We start from the raw sequence: 21964 nt of genomic DNA, 5'->3' as shown, positions 1-21964 counted from the left end.
AAACCACGCCAAAGCACCCTGTGTTTTCTCTTCCAGATCATTAGCTAAAAAGTGTACACTGATTACTGGTTAGTGTTACGGGTGCCTTGGGCACATATCCCGATTAATCTCCCTGGAGCCTTGATACACAGTTGTACATTATCATCATTTCCCTATCACTTAACCAAGTTTTTAAATCTGCCAGACTTTGCCCTTTACATGCAATAATGTCCTTCCCAAAGAATTATTACAAAACAAGCTTTGCTACCTTTGATAAGAAGCACTAGTGGACTGGAAAAATAGTTGGTTTTTTTCCCTCCTTATGGCAGCAATCATGACTTTAGAGAATTGGCACCGACTTTAGACTTTAGAGGTGTAACACCTAAGAATTTTCTGCCCTTAAGTTCTTTAGTAGTTTTGGCAAAATGAGAGGTAGAACATGGCAGTTTATGATCCCTCATCTCAGTTAATTTTTGGGGGTGGGGATGGTGAGGAACAAGGGGCACACTTCTGCATTAACATCTTTGCATTTGTATTTCCCAAGAACTGACAACACAATTTTAAATGCCTTTGTCCTCACCCTGTATTACAGGCCCTGAGGTGGCTTTACACATCTGTGGTGTCATACATGTTCAAGACAGAGTGACTGACTCAGTATTTGGCTACATGCTCCTACTTCTCACGGTCAGCAAAGGGAAAGGACTTGTTGGTAGGCAGCTTCAGTCAGTTCTGCTTCTCTCTGCTCACCTCACAGGGAAGAAAGGGCAGAAATACCCATGGGCAGTCTTAATTGTTCACTGCAATCTCAAATGTTGGGTGTCAAAGCAAGTAGCTGGAGCACAGCTGAAGTCCTGGGTCTTCAGAATATCCTGAAGGCTCTTAATAATGTAAGATTTTTATATAAACTGAAAAATATGTATGGAGTATCACGAGCTGCTCCTCATCAACTGTCCTCAATATTCCTTCTGCACCTATGAAAAAAAAATCAAAGCAGAGTGCAACAAATTGGCCCATGTAGAGTTAGCACAATTTCCCTGTGTCACTCTTGCTTTGCAGTTCCTAACAGGAAGAGGAAAGAAAGGAAAGCATCTGTCTGATTTCCTGCTGTGTGAGGGGCACAGCCTGGAGGAATGAATCTCACCCCCTTCCTAGGAGTCATGTCCAATTGAAAATCCAGATAGAACTGTGATGCAGGAAACACAGCAAGAGGAGTGACCACCAATCCCACTATTTTGAGCTGCTGAACATTGTCACATGGAATGTGACAGAGAGTCTCTAGTTTAGAACAGGCATGCTTTAAGTCACATTAATGTAATACAACCTGATCTGTAAGGCTCAAAAAAGAAAAGAAAGTAAAAAAAAAAAAAAAAAGACACTTGTTTTCATTGCCAATCTAGAATCTAGGTTGGGCTTTATGTGACAGGATGTACACTGTCACATCACTGGACTGGGCCTGAAAGATGAGAACCTTGGCACGGGATTCGGCACACCAAGTACGACACCTTATCATGACACTGTGTACCTGTCTGCGTGTGAGCTGAGGTGTGAGTTGGATATCTCAGCTGCCTGTCATGACCAGGGTCAGTGTATCCAGAGGACTCCAGAAAGCTTCTTCTGAAACAAACTCTGGTGCCTGAATAGCAATCCTGTCTCCAGTGGCAGAGTTCAACTGACTGTAATGGGATCCTAGACATGGGGGCGCGTCTAGGCACCTGTATTTAGATGGCTTCAGCTGTGAGCTGGCTCCCAGCTCATTCAGTTACCTAAAAATAGACACCCAGTCCTATATGAGGAAGGCTGGAGTATTCTTCCTGTCTCTCATCTGTTACTCTGGAAGACAGAGGTCTTCCACAAGTCCTTTGTCATGCCTGCCAGTCCCATGCAAATCACTTGTATGGACAATTCTAGCTTTCTAAAATATCCGTGAATATTTATGCTTAGGTAAATGACTCAAGTCCTCTTACTAGTTCTGCGTGGTTGTGGAAAACTGGAAATACAGAGCTCAAAATTATATTGCTGCTGTGTCACTGCTGGCAAGGGTGTGTATATAATGGAAAATCCCAGACAATATTTATTCTGCAGCAAATGCCAATGGGATCACTGCAGATGAGCTGGCTGCTGGCACAAACTGTGTCAGCCTGGAGCTGCCTCTGATCAGTGACATTGCTGATCTGTCTGAGTTTGGGACTGGTCCCAGGGCCACATGATTGCAGGAGCCAGCATCACTCTGCACCCCACAGGGCAGCAGTGCTGCCAGACAGCTCTGAGCCATGCTCACTACTCCTGGGACAACTAAATACCAGTTGCTGAGCAGACCTTTTACAGAAACTTAGGAACTATCTGTAGCTGATGCTGACTGTTAAATGCCATGAGGCATACTGAGAAATCACTGAAAGATCTTTTTTGCAGTGTTTATTCCTTAGAGTGGTTTTCTCTTCCTAGCAGCTTTCCTGCACACAGTGCTCTGGGTTGATTTTTAACAAATTAACTAGAAAACAGGTTTAAATACCTGCCAGGGTACTTGTCATCTCCTCCAATCACTGTGGCATGCAGCAGTCAGTAACATGCACTGCAAAGACTATTGGTGACCCAGAGTCACTCCCCTGCTTACAAAGGGCATTACAGGTGGAATTCAACCTTCCCACAGGGGTGGATCAGATGGTTTGGACTACTCTCAGTGTTACCTGGTTTGTGTCATTGCCTCACAGACCACAGGAAGCTGTTTGCTCAGGCATAAAACTGTTTGTGTTGACACAGAAGCACTTGTTTCTGCTTACTTAGGACCTGTTATAAAACCTTCTGATCTCACAACTTTCCCTTGCTTCTAATCAGCTTTGCCTCAGGTTTTACATAAATGCACAATGAAGAAAGCTTCATTTTCAAGCTCTGGTCAGGGGTGCCTGAAGTTTTCGTTATTCATGTTATCAATGAAGATGTGCAGAAGTCTTCTGCTGGTACAAATTTATTAATGTGCTTCTCCTCCATGGCCTTGCCCTCTTGTTCTTGTGTTCTTCATACTCCTGCTACTGATGCCTGGCTCTGCATGCTCTGAGCTATTTTCTGTAGCCAAAGGATGGGAAGAGTCCTTTGGAGACATGTCACACTTCCAAAAGCTTGTGATGATTTTTCAAGGCCACTGGATGGTCAGTTGGCATGAGGAAAAAAAATAAAATTGTAACGCCTTCTGCATATTCCCAGGCTTCTGTCTTTTGAATGGCAACATCTGTGTAAGAACAGCTGAAACAAAGGCAAAATTGTTCACTGGAGCGCCATAAATTGATGCAGACAGACCTTGGTAATTATGTTAGCAATCCATCTCCCATGGATTGTTCTTGCCTTTTCCTTTGCAGCAGAATGATATTCTTCTCCTCTCACTATTGATCTTAAGGGAGAAGATGCGTCTTGACTTTAAATCTGAACTATAGTAGTCAGACAAATTAGAGAACAACTGGGGATCCTCCCAATTGTTCCTAGGAGTAAACATATCTACTGCCTTAGGAAATGAGAGTTTTTGGAGGGAAAAGGTCTACCCTTATCAGGGGGCTGTTTCAGAAGAGGCCAGTTTCTTGTCATAAGAAGAAGATTCCAGCAAAGCTGTTGACAATGAAGGAGTAAAATAAATATTTTTCTTCATTTCTTTGAAGTATATTTACACTGGAAAGTTTAGGGGTTTAAAATAATGTTAACACTTCTAGGAGAATAACAGTATAAATTATGATAAACTTTCACTTAAGGAAGTATTTTTTTTAATAATAGATTCAGAAGCAGTTATTCAGTTGATCTTATTTTAATAGTGTGTGAGTGTGGAATACAGAATATAGATAATGGACCAATGGATTGTCCATAAACATGTCTGAGAACTGCTGATGAAATTTCCTGTTCTTCTCTGTGATGTTTCTAACCTATGAAAACTCTTTTTCAATCAATAAAAGAGTGTTATATAGTGGGATCAACATATTAAAAAACATGATAGATATTAGAGTAGTAATAATTCACCTTTAGACTTCACACCATGTCCACTGAAATCTGACAAGCTTCCTGCTGATGCCAGTGACTGGTGGACAAAGCCAAAATGGTTTGAGCTGCTGATATATAGAAGAGATACATACACCCCCAAATGTCTCTAGAAAACAGCAAGCAAACTAATTTTTAAGTCCTTCAGAGTGCAAGACCAGACAAGAGGTTGGTCTCACTCTGTTACCAGCCATGAGATCAGCAAGATGGCACTCATTGTGCAGGAGGAATTTAAAATCAAGAGCCATACCTAGGAAAGGAAGAGAAGGGTATGACTGACATTTAGACCTTCAAGATAATGTTGAACAGAAATATGTGTATGCACATATGGCAAATAAATGCCCTGAACTGGCTGACAGCTCTTGCTTCAGCTCATCCTACTTAATGCACTACGGCCCTTACACTGGAAGCTTGAGATCCAAACACCCCTGAGCAGAGGGAGGTCAGCTCTCAGCCTTTCTGTTCAAGCCAGGCAAGACCCCCAATACATGCTGCAGAAGTCTGTGTGCAGAGACACCACTGTGTCTGAGGTATGTGTGTGTCCCTGTTCCACAAAGTGGGCAGTTTGTCCTTGCATCCCCAGCCACCAAGAGCCCTACTGAGATAAAGGGGTTTTGCCCATGTCTGGAGAGAGGGACAGAGCTCTTTAATGGCACATGACAGTGACTTGCCACAGCTTGTGCTCATTTCACACAGCTGAGGCTTTTTTAAAAAAGGATTAAGAGTGTCCAAACCCAAAACAATGTGAGGGCCTGCTTCAATATGCCTGGAAGATTATTCCAGCTGTTTGGGGCCAGACACCTAAAAAAGCGAAGCTTGCCTCCCATAGTTAGTGGAGCTCCAGACACTTAGGCATGAATAGCTTGGTTTAAGCAGAGGGCAGGATGGTAGCTAGTGCTAGATAAAAGGAAACAAAACAGCACTGTAAATAAGAAGTGAACAATTACAAACCTTAAAAATACCCCTCAGGAAACACATGGCTGTTGTCTGCTGCTAGCTGCTGGATCTTTTGTTCTGCTTACAGCTTTCCATCCTTTTATTTTCTCTCTTTTTTTTTCTTATGAGGACAAACCCTGGCTGCATATCCAGCACAGCCTGCTCCAGCTGGGACTGGAGGCACAGGAAGCAGTGGTGCCTCTGGGCACTGTTCTGGCAGCCTCCTGAGCCAGGGGCAGGAAACCCATGGGGACAGTGTGTTCCCTGCTGGCTGCACTGGAAGCTTCAAAACATGTTTATGTCGAGTCAGCAAGAACCACCCAGACTGGTCATGCCACTGCTCTCTCTCCTTTTCCAGGCTGCTGGAAGGAGCTGTGTCAAAGTCCAAGCCCACATCTAAGTCTGTTTCAGGTACTGCATGCAGCTGGCTTATGCCTGCCCAGAATCACTTAGCCACCACCTCCAGGTCACCTGAAGTGAAGAGCAGGCAGGGCTGACTCTCTGCCCCTCTCCCTGCTCTGTGTCGGAAAGGACAGCTCTCCCTGTGCTCAAGTGAGCTCCAGCAACTGGGCAGAACTCAGTGCCATTTAATATCAAATCCTTCCACACTCACAGCACAGCCAGGCTGAAAACGGAGTCCTCCTCCTTGATCTTCCACAGACAGGACGCACCCCCTGTCAAAGGCTTAAAGGGACACCAAGTGTGTAACTCAAGTACATCCCTAAAGCACGGAGGTGCTGTGTAGGGTGCCCTGCGAGAGCGGACCATGACAGCTGTAGCACAGCATGTGAAGTACTTAGTGGAGTTTCCATCATCTGGAAATTAAAGCAGGAGAGAGTTGCGTTTCGGAGACCTCCAGCATTCAGCTCTCCACAAGCTGTGTCAGGGTCTCCTGGATGCCTCCATCCAGCCTTGCGAGTGCCACCTAGGGATAGCGCTGTATCTGCAGCTGTTTGCCCGTTGTTAAGGTTCCCCGAAGTGATGGAGAAAATGTTTGGGTTTGCCTTGAACTTGCAGTCACTGCAGTGGAAAGCTGCTCTGCACAGAGGGGCTGCAGTCCTGTGAGCCCTGGGTACCAGGAACAGGCCCCTGGGTGTGCCTGAGGGGGAAGAGCGCACAGGAACATTGTGACCAGATGGAGTCTTGTGTTCATAATAACACTGTCAGCTTCAAGTACCACAAGTCATAGTTCACAGCCCCCAAAATGCAGATTCGCATTGTTAAGTAAACAATGTTTAATCCTCTAATTTAACATTAGATTTCTTTTTTTGTTTTTCTAATTTGCTGTTGAACTTTACCTCCAAATGTGCATAGCAACTCTCCCAGGTTTATTGAGACACTCAGTATTCACCATATCAAAATCTACAATATCAGTTCTAATTCTAATGCCAGTTGTCCCCTTTCTCTCTCAGTTCTTTCCCCCACCACACACACCATATGGACAGACTGATCTCCTCTCTGCACAGTTCTGCCACATCTGCTCATTTCCATCCACCAGGCTGAACTGTCTCTGCCAGGGAGGAGTGCAACCACTGCTCCAGAGGCACACAAAGAAGCTGCCAGAGATAAATGGCTTTGTGAACAGAGGCTTTGCTGATAGACTTCAGATCCTTAGAGCACTCTGGTGTCATTAGAAGCCAAGGTCACTGGTTTGTATTGGTTCCCATACCACTGGAGGATGCAGAATTTGATTTCTTGGAAAGGTGGCAGAACAAGGAGTCTGCCATGTTTCTGATTACAGGGTAGAAACCTCCTGCTATGCTGACAGGTGAAATGTGTGGGCTCAGCTCAACTGAACTGGTGCTCAGCAAAGCAAAGCCCCCTGACTGCCCCACAAAATACATCCAGCATTTGGGTTTCATCCACCCACCATGGGGATGAGGGGTATTTGAGAGAAGATTTTGTTCCAGCCGACTGAGTAAATGAGTAAATTGCTGTAGGTTAGGAAATCCAGACATGGTAGAGGATGGCACAAACCTACAGAACTACAGGTGTGTAGAGGGGTAGTGGCTCTGCTGCCCTTGATAGAAAAGGGTGTAGTGAAAGAGTTGGAGGGGGGTCAGGCCCTATGTCATGTGCCAGAGGCTATATAGCCACAAAGGGGAAGAGAAGGAAAGAATTCAGTGAAATTCTGTGGGTTAATGATGAAGGAAAGGACAGGGTTGTGGAAGAAATGGACCCATATGGCAAACAGAAGTCCAAATTTCTGGCAAGATATAGTTCAGAGCTCCTGCCACCTCAAAATGTGCTCACCATGGATACAGGGTGACAGTGTGCCCTTGAGTTCAGGACAGCCATGCACCTCTCCCTAGCAGGGAATTTGGGAACAGCAGAATGGACTCACCTGGGGGTGGGCTCAGCCTTTGGGATGTAGGTGTAATTCAGTGGGCTCTGTTGCCACTGGGTCTTTTGGGCCAGTTTTACTCTGCATGAATGTTATGGCTTTTCCCTGACTGCAATGTCACTCTGCCTGCACCTTCCAGCATGCTCTGTGCTCATAGCCAGCTCAGGCACTGCCCTGCCCTTCAGCAACACCTGTGTTTTCACACTCAATGAACCAATGGCCATATATTTATAAGGCTCACAATTCTGTCCCCTCTTTTGTAATTTAGGAGCACTCCATAGGGTGCCTCTGAAGGGTGAAGGGCAACACACTGCTACATGTTAAAAAAAATAAAAATCCATTGTCACTTCTGCACTTCGTGTCCTGTGAAGCTTAAGATGTATTTGGAGAAAGAGTCAGAAGCAAATTTCTGAGCAGCCAACAGATTTCATCTGACAGTTGCTGCATATAGCATTTTTTTCTGACCCACTCATCTGCTGTGCCAGAGGTCACTGCCTTTCTACAAAGATAGACTCTGGCAGATCTTTCCACTGCTTTAATATAACTCTTGGGGAGGTTAAGATGCCAGACACTGGCTAGGCTTTGGCACCTCTGCTAAAACTATGTTCTGCACTGTCATTTAGTAGAAGAGCAAACCTTAGGGATTACAGGGAAATTCTTTTGACATATCCTGAAAGTAAAGGGAAATATTGCCATGTTTGACCCATGTGTATCTTGAAGTGTTTCAGAAAAGCAACAGCAGCCCTTCAAGAGCCCTGCAAACCTTCCAGCACTGAAAACCTGGCATGCCTCTTTGTCCTCTGGGAATTTAATAAAGATGTATAATAGCACAGACCACCCCAGACTGTTTCAATCTTCCCTTCAATCTCAAAGACTGAACTCTTGTATGTTTAATTTAAAGGTATTTGTCCCATGAGCAAAATCTGCTGCCAGAAGCATTAGTGGTTTTTCAAAGGATGTTCCTTAAATATGAATGAGCTGAGCCCCTGTGATCATTTTAATTGATCCAGCAGTGCTTGCAGCTAAAAGTAAAGCTGCCACCTTTCATGGCAGACCAGACCTTTTCCCCTGCTGCCTAATATTTGTATTCCTGACATTTTACAAAAATAGTCAGTCTTGCTCAGCCTGGGAGATTTCTATAAATTCATGATCACAGCAGTTAACTTGATTCTGTCAAAACTGGTATATAGGCTGTAAGATATTGCCACATAGAAAAATGAGAATTTTTTTTTTTTTAAGATGGTGAGTGATTTTGGATAAATAAAATGTCATTGATGCCAAAACACTTATGGGCATTATACCATGAGAACAGGCAGCAATGATGGAGAGATAAACCATCTAAGCTCTTTTAGGCTCCTTGTCCTAGTATCTAAAAGCTGACCAAGTATGAACTGACTTTTAAAGCTTGTGCAGGGAAATACAGTCCTGAACACTGTTAGGCTTCAGTTTCACCTACAGACTCTCCACGAATAAATTATTGGAGTTTTGAGTCAAGCTGGCAGACATCAGGGGCTAAGTTTAAAATCTTTGCAAGAGCATTTCGCAAAGAGGATGCCCATATTTCCATGAACAGCTGCATTGGTTCCCCAATAAATGCAGAGTGTTCCTATGGTCATAGAATGGGTAGCTTCTTTTGTCCACAACACATTTGGCTGAAGAACAAATCTCTTTATATACAACTTTATATGTATTATATATAAATATATATATATATTTATATTGTCTCTTTATATACAACTTCTAAAATGCACGAAGACCAAAACCTAGAATCCCACTGTTATCCATTGAGAAGTCATAAAGGGAGCTCTGGGAAAGGGCTGCCAATAGGAATGGGAAAAGATCGTTCATTCTTTGTGCCCATCTGTGCTTTAAATATTCTAACAGGCCATGGGATGCAGTGGAAATGTTCCAAATATGTCTACATCTCTACTAAGAAGCCAAAAGGCAAAAAGAAACTTATTTCACAGAGAGCACCAAACAACCCTGAAAACAATTTTCTGTCATTTTAGGTCATGACTATGCTCAAACTTGTGGTGTAGAGGTTTCTCCTCCAGGTGGAGTCATGAAGTCAGATATGGCTCTGAAAATACAAAATCATGATCAGGAATTATATGACGGTGTGAAATTTCAAGATATCCCACAGAGTCACAGAATCACAGAATATGCTGAGTTGGAAGGGACCCACAAGGACTGCTGAGTCCAACTCCTGTCCCTGCATTAGACTGTTTCCAAGAATCACAACAAGAGCCTGAGGGCATTGTCCAAACACTTCTGAACTCTGTCAGGCTTGGTGCTGTGACACTTCCCTGGGGAGCCTGTTCCACTGCCCAACAACCCTCTGGGTGAAGAACATTTTTCTGATATCTAGCTTAAATTTCCCTGAGACTTCAGGTCATTCCCTTTGGTCCTATCACTGGCCACCACAAGGAAGAGATCCTTCCTCTGCCCCTCCTTTGTGCATCCCATGAATTTAATAATTGGTAATCTTATTATCAGGTACTCCCACACCTCACATGAGCAACTCCATCCAGTGTGTGGGAAAAGAGTACAGTAACAAAGGAAAAAAGTTCTAAAAAGGAACAAATACTAAGGTTTGCTTACTCTTGGTTTCTAGCTTCAACAACAGAAGCAATTAAAGTGCATCAATCAGGTCTTTTTTTTTCTGTGATAGTGATGTTCTCTAGTGTTTTTAACAGCCTGCAAATTCCTATGACTATAATCAGCCTGATCCCACTGTGCTCCCTGTCAGATACCACAATGGCTATAATCTGGCACCTGCTTGGTACAAAACTTGGAAGTGAGCCTGGGTGCCCACAGAATAAAAATTAAGCATGTTCACTGCCGAGGGAGAGGATCAGAGGGAATTTAGGAACACTGGTGACAGCCTTTATTCTTCTCTCTCAGCAAGAGAGTCCTGGCTACGACAGGTCAGAAAACACTGCTATTGTTCTGCCTTAAACCTCCCTTTTCCAGATGCAGAATTTCACTTTCAGAAGGAGCCAGTGTGGGGAAGTGTTTCCAATAATATCAGCTACCCTACATCTGTCTCTTCTGGACTGCCCAGCATGCCCCATTGTCAGGCTGTTCAGAAAGCAACAAAATTTCTTGCCTTGACCAGCTGGCAAATCCTCTTCCTCATGCCTGACTTATAGAGATGCATCACCTAGAAAAGCAATGGGTTTAGATAACCTATGCTTTTTCATCCTTCCAAATTCACTTTTTTTCTGCAGTGCAGAATCCAGTGGATCCCATTGATAGGGAGGTGTCTTAAGCAGATTTGTCTGTCTGTGATGCTGATTTGTCTGTCTCTGATAATGATCGTTCTCCCCAGTAAATTGCTGTGGTATCTCCAATAGAGACATCTCTGCAGCTGTACAGAAATCTCTCATTGGCTTAGTGAAGTACCACGACTTATTACAACTTTATTCACATAAGAGAGCATTTACTCATGATCTGCATTCACTTTGAAATTCCTTATTGGAATGGGAAACTGTTAAACAGCAATCTTCATTGCTGTCCAGTTAAACATAAACAGACCCATGAACTGGATTCTTGTACACAGTGTACAAGCTTTAATTAATGAAAACTGAAAGGAAAGGAAAGTGATTTGTAGCACTAAGTCTGCACATTCCTGCAAATGCTGTTGTTGCCACTTTGTGAGACACAGAGATGCTTGAACAGCTTGGATTCTCTGGTTTGTCTGGGAAGAGCCTAGCGTGCTGTGGGCTGTCTTGCAAAGAGATAACAGTAACAACAGGGACTGACATCTTCACAGTCAGAGATGCAATGAGAAGTCAGGAGTTACTGGCTCCCAGTGGTGGGCCTGACTTACCTCTCCTTTCACAGAGCCCAGAATTGTCAGGACCTAAAAAATGGAACAGCCCAGATGGGTTGCATCAGCCTCTCACCTGCACCTAGCTGCCAAAAATGAGGTGTCCATGCTACCAGGTAAGGTTCATTTTATATTGAGTGAAGAGAAGGGTCATATGCTTCCCAGATCACATCCAGCATCATTCTGAGAGATATTAGGGATGAGTACAAGAACAACTTTGCAGGTTTTGGGGGCATTTGTTTTTTAACACTGCCTTTCTTGACACAGGGATGTTAATTTATCATTGGTCATAGTGAGAGTGCAAACAGGGACAGTATGTACTAAAAGCTACCCGGGTTTGTGTAGCAACATACAAAACAAAAAATTCAGGGCTGCATGTTTCTATCATGTTTACATAATGTGGTTGATAAAGGAAAAAATTCTTACAATTAAAAAGGATAATTATGACAAAGCTTTATAAGATACAGACAGGCAGTGAACAGTGAATTAGCATTGAATGTTAGTGCACAGGAAAAGGCAGAAACTAATGAAGGCCTATCTGTGGTCACAATCGAAAGCCATTTGCCTGTTTCATTCTGGGAAAGCAATTCTGTGGCTTATTTTTTGACAGTATCCTTTCTTTTACTCCCAAAATGACAGCTGAAGAAAATCATAGTGAAACAATATCAAAGGTTGCTCAGATTTAATCTAATGCTATCTGGCAGGCAGAGGTATAAGTACTGAAGGAAGCAGCAGTATTGTTTAAGCCAGGCTGAACAAAGCAGTGTGTGTCCTTGGTGTGTTTGGAGCGGGGGCTTTTCCAGCTCTGCCTCCCCAGCACAAACTGCAGCCTGCAGCTGTGATTTCTCAGTGTAGGGAAAGAGAGCAGCTCCATGGAGAGCCAGTAAATGCCAGTCCAGCTTGCAGGCTGGCCAGCAAATGGACACACACCCAGGGCTGTGTCAGGGCTGTGCCTGGATCTCTGGCACCCCACACAGGCACATGGATCCGGGAAGGGAGATGCCAGAGCCTGCTCTGCTGCAGCTCAGTAGATGATTCCTTCTGGTTCCAGCAGCAAGTACTTCTTCATGGACAGAGGAATGGACAGCAAGGGGACTTGTCGATGGCACCTTTCTGATAATATTGCCCGAATTGCACATCTGCATAAGTGCATCAGTGACCGTGGTGAATTGCTGCACACAGTGAACAAAGAGTCATAGAAATCCTGGTGCCGCTGTAAAAAAAACAACCACAAGTGTGTTTTAGGGCAGCCAGAATATTTGGAGTAAGGATTTTTGAATTAAAGGTGTAATTATGTCAAAGCATATAGTTTGTCCCACAGTTTTGCCTTTTGACCATATTTTTTCCTCTTTAATCTCTTACTTTTCATTTAAATTCTCCCTTGCATTTGCAGCTAACTCATCCTGTTCACAGAAACCTGATCCATGAAACAGAACATAGAGGTACATAGTAATACCTGTCTAATATGGCACTTTAAAAATATTTGCTGACTTAAAAAAAAATATAGATATACATATTGACAAATCTGAAGAAACAGCAGTCATAGCCAGAATCTTTTCACTGGCTGACTAGAGGGACAGCTGAGTTCCTGCTGTACCACTCACAGAGGGTGTTCCAAAGGATAATGTTGCAATTAAAATATCAAAAATATGTCTTTTTCTCAGTGAGTGATATGCTTTTGTCAAATGAGAGATATTAAGAGGGAAAGCCCCCATCCTCTGAAATGTTCTTTTCTTTCAAAACTGTTCTTTCTTTCTTATAGTTTGGTATGGGTAATACAAATAATAAGCCTGGATTTTACTTAGTTGTAACTCATTGAGAGCTTACCTCCAAGACATCCTCAGGTATGGCTGCTTTCCACTTAGATGTCGATTTGATGTGTTCATAGGAGTTGACAACCACCTCCACAGCTCTGGGGTGGGAATGACAGGCTTGTAGCACCTGCAGGCAGGATGCATGGAGACCATGAGTACCACCAGGGAGCTGGGGCTAGCCTGGGTGCTTGGCACTGCACAACGGCAAACTGAGACACAGCCAAACAATTGTGAGAGGATGAAGTTGGAGATGCAAAAGACACAGGGCCCCTCCACACCTTACTGCAAGCACAGTAAGGAACTCCAGGCTCATCCACAGTTTAAGACCATACATAAATGCTACCTTAGATCTCCACAGCTGTCTAGATGGGGTGGGCTTTATCACCCAGGTCTTGTTCATAGCTGGGTTGAGTGACTCAACACCAGGCAAAGCCATGCACAAAAATTCTTGCTTCAGCACATGCAGCTCATGAACACAGAAAAACCCCATCATATGAATGAAAAATGCATTGTTAAAGAAAAAAATTTAAAATATGACCAGAAGAAACAGTTCAGAAGTAAGGCTTTCAAGACACACAAGGCACCTGACACAACTGTTCTTCCCAGTGATTTTAGCTCAACAGGAAAAAAACCCCAGTCTATTGTCACTCATATGCAGGGGATAACATTGCATTCACCCAGTTTCGTCCCATGCAGTCTGCAGGTCTCACAAACAAAACTGCAGAACATCCCTCTGGGATAAATAACCTACATTTTTACAGATGGGCAAATGATAGTTTAGAAGAGAGACTTGCTTCATGCAATAGGATGCAGGAAGAGGAGATTTCAGACATTGCTCTCAAATACCCTCTAGGAGACTAAGCATTGTTCTGCTACAGACAGAACCTGCTCATCCTGGGCTCAGGAAGGCACAATTAAAAAAAAAATTGGCATTTTATTCAAAGGCTTCTGGTTGCTTGGCTTGTTAAAATTTACATATACAGTTGGGAACTGTACACTGTTGCTTAGGGTACTGAGATGAGAGAGAATAGGTCCTGACTTCAGCAAGCTTAGTTAGTACTCTGATATAACAGGACTCTTAGGTACTCCTGTCAGTGTCTTGGGCTTTGCAGGTGTTTAAAAACTTTTTTAGGATGGATCCTGCAATACTTTTTTTTTATTATTATTTTATTAATATTTTTTTTTTATTTTGTTATTAGCTATGAGCCCAGGCCCAGCACATCTCCTTAATTCTCAAATTTCCTGGAAATAATCCGAAACTTTATTGAGAAGAATTTCATTTTGAATAGATTTGAGTAGATTTTAAAATGTCAGATGTGACAAACTGAATCAAGTGGTCTCATTGCTAATCCTTGGTTGAGACCATGAAATATGCATTTCATATAACTTAGTTAAACCTGTATGAAGCCATTGGTTTGACAAAGGGATGTGAGTTCTCTGAAATGGGAAAGTGAATCTGCTCTGAAAAACTAGGCTTCAACCAGCATTTAGAGTTTGGCATTTCAGGTTGGTTAAGAGCAAAAATTAGATATGTGTCTGGTTTCTGGTACAGGCAACTGTAATTTCACTGCAGTTAAGTGATACCACTCTTACAGCAGGTCATCTCACAATGTTTTGGACATTCTGGGCCCACACTGACAGGACTCCTGCAAATTCAGATAGCACTAAATCCTGAGGTTTGGATCTCTCATCCCATTCCTGTTCAAGACCCCACCTCTCTCCATACCCCTACTGTACGAAGACAACCTTATGGAACTGCAGAGGGTATATCCTAGCTGCTCCATGATTCAGTAGCAGCTGGTAGCAGATGTCTGGCTGAGCAGCTGGCCGCACAGATGTCACTTTTATGATGTACTGTAGGGGTGCACAGCCATTGACATCCATGATGTTTGCTTCTGCTCCTGCCTCCAGCAGCATATGCAGCAGGACATGATCACAGTTCCAGGCAGCTTTGTGGAGTGGTGATTTGAAATCCTCATCACGAGCATTCACTTCTGCTTTATAGTCTAGGAGCATCCGACAGATGAGGTGGTGATCCTGGCTGTATATCTGATCCTTATAGTGGAGGGCCCAGTAGGCTGCACAGGCCAGGGGAGTCTCCATGTAGGCATTGAGAGCATCCACCTGTGCTCCCTGTTCCACGTAAAAGGCCACAAGCTCTGGGACACCCAAACGTGCAACGACATGCAGAGGAGTCTCCTCGTCTTTGTTGTTTGTTCTTATGTTCACATTTGCTCCTGCCAAAGAAAGATGATGGGGGAAATGATGGCAATGAAACACTTGTTTGTCCATCTCTCTGTCTTCCCAAGGAAAAGGTCAGGGTGGGCAGCTGGCATGAAATATGTGTAAATGCAAACAGCATGGATCCTGCATTAGTTAAGTCTCCAGGGAAACTCTTAGAAACTCAAGGTTCTTGGATCCAGCTTCAAATGTGATATGCTGGCCCCAAGCTGGAAGACCTTATCTGATCATTCTATTTCAGAGCAGCATGCAAGCCCAGATTTCCGTGTAAAATGCTTTTTCCTATAAATTGAGAACTGGTGGAGAAAGGAGAGAGTTACTCCTGCTCCAGAGAGCAGCCCTGCTCTGCTCTGTACCCTGAAAACCCTCTCTGCAGCACCTCGTTAAGGCGAGCCTGGATGAAAGGACATTTCATAACAGATCCGGGGTATTAAAGATACCATATATTAAAGAAGCACTGCCAGGGTCCCCGGTGGAGGGTCGGGATGCCGGCTCCAAAGCGCTGCGGAGCGGGTCCAGCAGCTGGAGCAAGAGCACCATCTGCCGAGCGGCGAGCCTGCACGGCGGGGACAGCGGGCTCCGAGCCGCCTCCGGGCTGCAAAACCCGGCTGCTAATGCTGCTAAGCCCTGCTGGGTGTTAGCCGTGCTCCATGTCCCTGAGGCGGCTCCGGCAATCCGAGTTTGGAGTGGTAACCAAACGTGGGATCAGCACGGCTTGCCCTGCCGCCCTAGCCAGAGGGGAATAAACTGCAGTGACCTGGATGGAGCCCAAGGGACACCACTGAGCGGGGACGGCAGGTGAGAGAAGCAGCTCGGAAACTGGGGCAGGGACATTATCTGACACCCTGGCTTCAGCTCTTGCTGGGCGCTGCTCTGGGAAAGTGCACACCTGACAAGGTTTGCTCCAGACCTTTCCCATTCTATTTGGAGCCTCAGCATTCAGCTCATATGGAAATCAGAGTTTAAAGGGTGCTTTGGGAGGAAGGGTGGCTTTTAAAGTACTATTATTCTGTTGTTGATGGGTGGGTGGAGAAAGCCTGCAGATTACATCCTTTCACTTGCATTCATCCTATACTGTGTTTCATAAGAGTACATTTGACTTTTAAGCTTTTCTATGCTAGCAAATTCAACTCCTGCTGGCAGGACTCTTTGCTCTGGGCAGGGTACAACTGGCAGCATTTATTTTCCTTTCTACCAAACAAAATAATATGTATCTTTCCAGCAGAAGAAAAGCAATGTTGTTATTCATTTATGACTGCAGATTGTCTTGCCCACAGAGCATGGACTTTGCACTTGGGCTCTGAATCTCAGGAAAAGCTTTCAATAACAACACATGTAACAAAACCAACCCAAAATCATTTGTATTGCCATGGCACAGTGTGATAAATAGAGGAGTCTCTCTGTAACTAAAGTCTTGAACTGTGTTTCTCTTACTGTGTCCTGTGTCAGTACCCTTCTGTTCAGAAAATAGTGTGTGACAAATATGTTTATGGAAGAATTACATCTATTCATATCCTCATTTGTTGCAGACAACCTGCAGCATCATGTACCTTACTTTGGGAAAACAAAAATCTTATATAATGCTCTTTTTTTCCCTCCAGGCATGAGCTTGGCTGCATCCATGACAAATGAAAAGACAGTATGAAAAACTGCATCAAATTTTTCAAGGCCAGATCTCAAAAAACAAGTGGTTGGAAAAATTTTACTCATGTCCAGGAAATTTGAACAAGAAAGAAGACGAGGGGTACCCTTTCATGTGAAAATAGCTCAATAGTAAGCCTAGATGAATAAGACAGAAAAAACCCCAAGAGAAATAGAAACTCTGTGATTCAGAGGAGCTCTGCTGCTGATGGACTGATTGGGCAGTGGACTGGAGGCACTGAAATGGGAAACAATCTTGGAGTAAGGACCAGTGGTAAATGAATGGAAAATACAAATGAGGTGAGGAAACAGAACGGGAGGAATTTCCTCTGATCAAAGAGATGAGGACAAGGGGTCTGGGATAAAGACACGAGTCACCTGTGGGTGGAAAGGATAAATACACATCTACTTTCAAAAGTTGCCTCCTAAGAGAAAGGCCAGGCCATGCCCAGCATCTTTGTCCATGCCATGAGAGATGCTCCAGAGCTTTACCTTACCTCTCCAAAGCAGCTGCTGGGCACAAGGCATGGAGGTTCGTGTTGTACAGAAGTGCAGGGGTGCCTGCCCGCTCATAGAAAAGCAGTTCAGCTTAGCTCCATGGTTGCAAAGGATCTTGAGACACTCAACATTTGCCATTTCACAGGCTATGTGGATGGCAGCTTTTCCATTGGGCCGGCAGTTGATTGTAGCTTTGTGATTGAGGAGGACCAAAAGACTCTCCAGATGTCCATACATGACAGCTAGATGAAGTCCAGTTGCCCAAGATATTTTTAATTTGTAGCTGGGAAGCCAGTACCCTGTACAAAGTGAGAATATGTTACCAGTCTTGGCAAAGACTTTTCTTTGGACTATTCACCTACTGAGAATAATTGAAGGGGAAGAAAGGGTTGGAGTTTTAATGTAATTTACTGTAATTTCACCAGCATAATGCACACAAAGTTCTCTCAAGCATAACTTCATAAAGCACTGTTACTATGTGTGCTGAATAGCCTGCCTTTTGGGAAGATAATTCCCATGTAGATGTACTCCAAAAGAAGCTATCAGACTTTTTTGTGACTGGTATAGATTAAACAATACAAAAACAACAACAACAACAAAAAACAACAACAAAAAAAATTGCTTAGAGAGTTTGAAATGCCACCAGCTAAAAAATATGGGGAAGTTGGATCTCCAGCCTGCCAATAGCTGAACAAAGGTGACATTGGAATGAGACAACAGCGTTTACTTAGGACAGTGACTCAACAGACAGCTCATCCTACTGTTTCTGTGTGGGAGATGGCAGGATCTTGCATGTCAGGGGCTGGATTCAGACCTCCAGGGATGCATTACACATAGATGACCCTTGGCAATACGGCTGCAGCTGTGTCAGGGACCTCCTGCCAACTACTGCCCTGAGGAGCACAGAGTGAGGAGATTGGATGCTGATGTAAGTTAGGCTGAAGAGCCAAATACAAGCAGTGACACCTTAGCATGAAATTTGGCTGCAAAACGATTGTTTTTTTTCTCAGAAAATGTCACAATGATTTTTTTCTTTTGTTTATTTACAAACAGGTGTAAGGCCAAATAACACATAAATACTTGTTCCCAAGTCAGGACTATATGCTTGATGACTGCACAGACACAGTCTCAGAAGTGATTACTATCACCACTTGTTTGAGAAAAGTAAAACATCATAACAATGTGCAGAAGGGCAAGAGAAGTTTAAATATGTTTTTTTTTTATATACAGTACCTGCATCTTAGCTAGAATGTGACTATAAAATTCTCTGGGTTTGATTTATCTATTTCTCCTTGGACAATTGCCTGGTTGAAATCTGTTATCATGTGGAAAACACACACACAAAAAAATAGAGACATATAGAGAGGTCAAATTAATTCAAACCTTCTTTTTTTAGTCTCTAGTTTAATGCAGTTTTCCAACACTAATGTCACATGTATACAGTTTTTACAGTATTCATTAGGTACAAGCAGGAAGGAAACAAAGTGCCGGTGGCAGGGAGAAATGGATTCAAATTCTTCTTCCCTCTTAGATAAATTACAAGTATATTTTCAGATAGGGGCAAGAAACTGCAGACCATGTCATCTACTCTAGGACCAAATTTTTGGGACTGCCAAACCCAGTTCTCAAGGAACCCACACTGTAAATGGCAAGAGCAGCAGCCCTGAGGCCCCAGCGTGCCCGAGCAGGGTGACAGCCTCCTCTGAGGACACTCAACCTGCTGACTGTGCAGCTTACACTGGCAACTCTCTTAGGGCAACCTTCTCATCATAAACCCTCAAACCAGGCACAGACAAGGTGGGCTGTATCCCAAAGTCTCTGCATATAGCAGAGCAAGCTTCTTAAATCCCCTCCCTGTCCAACTGCACGTGCAGTGTTCCCCCTTGCTACCAGTGAGCTGTGAGGCACTTCCAGCTTATCCCACAAAGGGCTGGGTCTCCCATTTATGGCCAGATATAAGCAATAAATTATACATTAACAGCAGGAAAAAGATATTAAATGCCAGGTTATCACTTTTTTATAGCCACAATTCTCCTGCCTGAGTCCACAATATATTTCTGTTGCCTGTGCTGCTTGCAACTCACAGGTGAGTTGTGCTCAGACATTCCCAGGGAACATCTCCCATATCCTCTGCCCAAACCTGTCGACTGAGCTCGGAGGGACAGGGACAGACGCTGAGCTGGAAGCAGATGTGGGCCCCATGGGAAACCTCATTCAGCTTACTTGTTTTTTTGGTTAGTAACATAAAAAACCCATGCTGCAAGCAACATCAGCATCTTTGAGAGCTCTCATCCTCTTTGTAAGAGAGGAAGAAAAGTCACTCTGTCATCCTTGACATCTCTTTTCCACTTCACCACTAAGGGCTATGGCAAGGCTCAGATTGTCAGAATGGTGGGGTGGTAAATTTTTCTCTCCCCTTCATCCTCAAGGAAATCCCCCTTTCATATTATTATTTCACAGTTATCTATCATTCAGATCAAAATTAAAATTTACACAAAAGTTGATAGAAGTGTTTCCCGCCTTTCAGAAAAAATGAATACAATACTATGATTTGGGCCATAAGGATACATTTTCCTCTGTCTCTACTTTTTGGAAAACAGAATTCTGCAAAAGAGAGTAGTTAATGATTGCAGTCAATTGGTCTGTGATTAATAATCTTTTCATTAATCCTGTAGTCTCAAACCACAATCAGATTGCATTTTAGTCTGCTGAGGACAGAAGAAGATAAACTCAGCACAGTGTAGCTTAGTTCATACACTGTCCCTGGGGGAAGTACATCATGACTGCACCATCCCCACCCTGAAGAAATCAAAAGAGCAGGAACCAATTATTAAAGAAGGGGTAAACACAGGAAAAGAGAAGAGGTGAGATGGTCCCTTCTTTTTGCCACAGAAGAGAAAGTGCACTTGCTGTGCTGCTGGTTTCAGAGGTGTTTATCTCCACATATGATTAACTTCTGGCAGAGACTGATCATTACTGCTTTCTAAATACAGAAGAAGAGTCTGTTGGCAAGTAGGTCATGAAGTATGTGGATTTTAGCAAAGAGCAAACTTACTTTTTTGCTTTAAGTTGTAAGGTTTTGGAAACTCTCAGTGTCTGGCTGGGAAATGGTTTGGGTTTTCTACACTCTAAAACAGATGTTGTGTTGATTGTTCTGGTTGCTTTTTTCCAGATTATTTTTCTGTTTTGATAAACTAGCACATCCTCATTTTCTGTCATTTGTAAAAATAAACCTTCTCCCATCCAGCAACATCCAAGGTCCACAGTATTTCCTTAGTTCCCTTGAGCTACGGAGAATCCACTTTACTTCCTTTGGAAATAGAAGACAGGGAATATTTTATGTTTCTAAATAGTCTTTATATGTGAATGGATTAATGCAAGAAATGTATACACCCCCTTTTAGCCTGCATGTGTCTATTCTGGGATTTGCACCCAAGTTCTCTGTGAGGAAATGGCAAAGGGTTCTCTTCCTGGAGTCTCCTGCAGCTGCAGCACCGAGGCTCAGGCTGGGCTCTGGCCTGCCCTTCACCAAGCCCACACAGCTGATAAGCTCCCCTGCTACAGTGGCCCTGGCCATGTGAGCCTGCTGGGACAGTACTGCCTGTGGATCAGCTTCTGCTGCAGCTTCAGAAGAGATAAAAGGCCACAGCTCCTTGAAAATCACTGAAACCCCTCTACTTCCTGTCTGGTGAATGCTGCCACATTTACCTTGTTTGTAGGATGCCAGAATCAGGTTTTCATCTTCCACTTCAAACACTGTGTCCACGTCTATTTTCTTTTGGCTCAAGAGCTCTTCCAGTGTTTCAAAGGCATTGGACTTCAGGGCTTCGAAAAAAGCTTTTTTCACCAACTTAGCAGCTGCAGCTCGAGTAATTTTCCCCTCTGTGTTCTCTCCCTCTCTGTATGTCTCCTCCAAATCCATTTCCAAACGTATCTGTTTTTGCTGTGAAGAGGGGCACACTGAGGTCCCTACAGCACAGTTGCATGCTGAAGTTTCTGAAGACCAGAAGGTAATTTTATCACTCAGTCATGCTGATCTGCTTGTTCTATTTTTATGAGGAGCATTTCGGGCATCGAAATGCCACTCTTAGATATCACCACGCTCTTTTGATGAAAGCGAGGACAGACACACTGGCAATTAAAACAAAATAAGAGTTATCTTCATGGGCTTCATACACATTAAGCTTCATTAACTAGCTGATTACCTTCTGGTCCTGCCCATACACTTACATTAAAAGACACTAGTTCTGGGTGTTTTTTCTCAGCTGGAGAAGCACCCACACTCCCTTTCAGAGTTGCCATGGCTGATTATTGGCTGCAGTGGGATAGGATGCTTTGCCTGCAGATGACTTTTAACTAGTGCAATTCAGGGGAAAAAAAAATCTAAAAAATCTGCAAGGCGCTCTCCATGTGGGAGGTAACCCACTCTTTTCCAGGACAGCATCCTGCTTGTTGGTGCTGAGTTCAGGGGAAACAGGCAGGTCTCCTTGGAAGAAGAAATGCTGGCACAAGGGGCCTGCAGGGCTGTACAGCTGCATCATGGGGTGGGGGATCTCATACATTGCAGGGGGTTTGTGTGTGAATTGACTCAGCTGCAAGCACAGGAGGCTTCATGGGTCCATAGGCTCTTCTTCCCCTGCTCACCCTTCATCTAAATTCAGAAGT

At 43.7% G+C, this 21964-nt stretch overlaps 1 protein-coding gene and 1 long non-coding RNA gene across 2 annotated transcripts; both read right to left on the bottom strand.

The window, feature by feature from the left end:
- Positions 1 to 2923: 2923 nt before the first annotated feature.
- LOC107200490 lies at positions 2924 to 5212 on the bottom strand. The gene is made up of 2 exons (XR_001519638.3): positions 4945 to 5212; positions 2924 to 3216 (listed from the first exon to the last, which is right to left on the bottom strand). It is a non-coding gene; the product is annotated as an uncharacterized LOC107200490 (long non-coding RNA).
- Positions 5213 to 11770: 6558 nt separating this feature from the next.
- ASB4 (ankyrin repeat and SOCS box containing 4) lies at positions 11771 to 21221 on the bottom strand. Its single transcript, XM_015649147.2, has 5 exons — positions 21008 to 21221; positions 17299 to 17598; positions 14666 to 15156; positions 12933 to 13046; positions 11771 to 12318 (listed from the first exon to the last, which is right to left on the bottom strand). The coding sequence occupies exons 1-5, from the start codon at positions 21219 to 21221 to the stop codon at positions 12130 to 12132; spliced, it is 1308 nt and encodes a 435-aa protein (XP_015504633.1). The 3' UTR covers positions 11771 to 12129.
- Between the last annotated feature and the right edge of the window lie 743 nt (positions 21222 to 21964).

The sequence above is a fragment of the Parus major genome, chromosome 2 (assembly GCF_001522545.3).
Source record: "Parus major isolate Abel chromosome 2, Parus_major1.1, whole genome shotgun sequence".
Taxonomy (NCBI): domain Eukaryota; kingdom Metazoa; phylum Chordata; class Aves; order Passeriformes; family Paridae; genus Parus; species Parus major.
The sequence above is the reverse complement of the archived record's forward strand: the minus strand, read 5'-3'. Positions and strand labels throughout refer to the sequence as shown.

Coding starts and splice junctions, on each gene's coding strand:
- ASB4 (XM_015649147.2), bottom strand. CDS start 21,221: ATGGATTTGGAGGAGACATACAGAGAGGGAGAGAACACAGAGGGGAAA. Junction 17,599..21,007: donor TCTGGCATCCTACAAACAAG/GTAAATGTGGCA, acceptor CACTTTGTACAG/GGTACTGGCTTCCCAGCTAC. Junction 13,047..14,665: donor ACCCTCTGCAGTTCCATAAG/GTTGTCTTCGTA, acceptor TCCTGCCTGCAG/GTGCTACAAGCCTGTCATTC.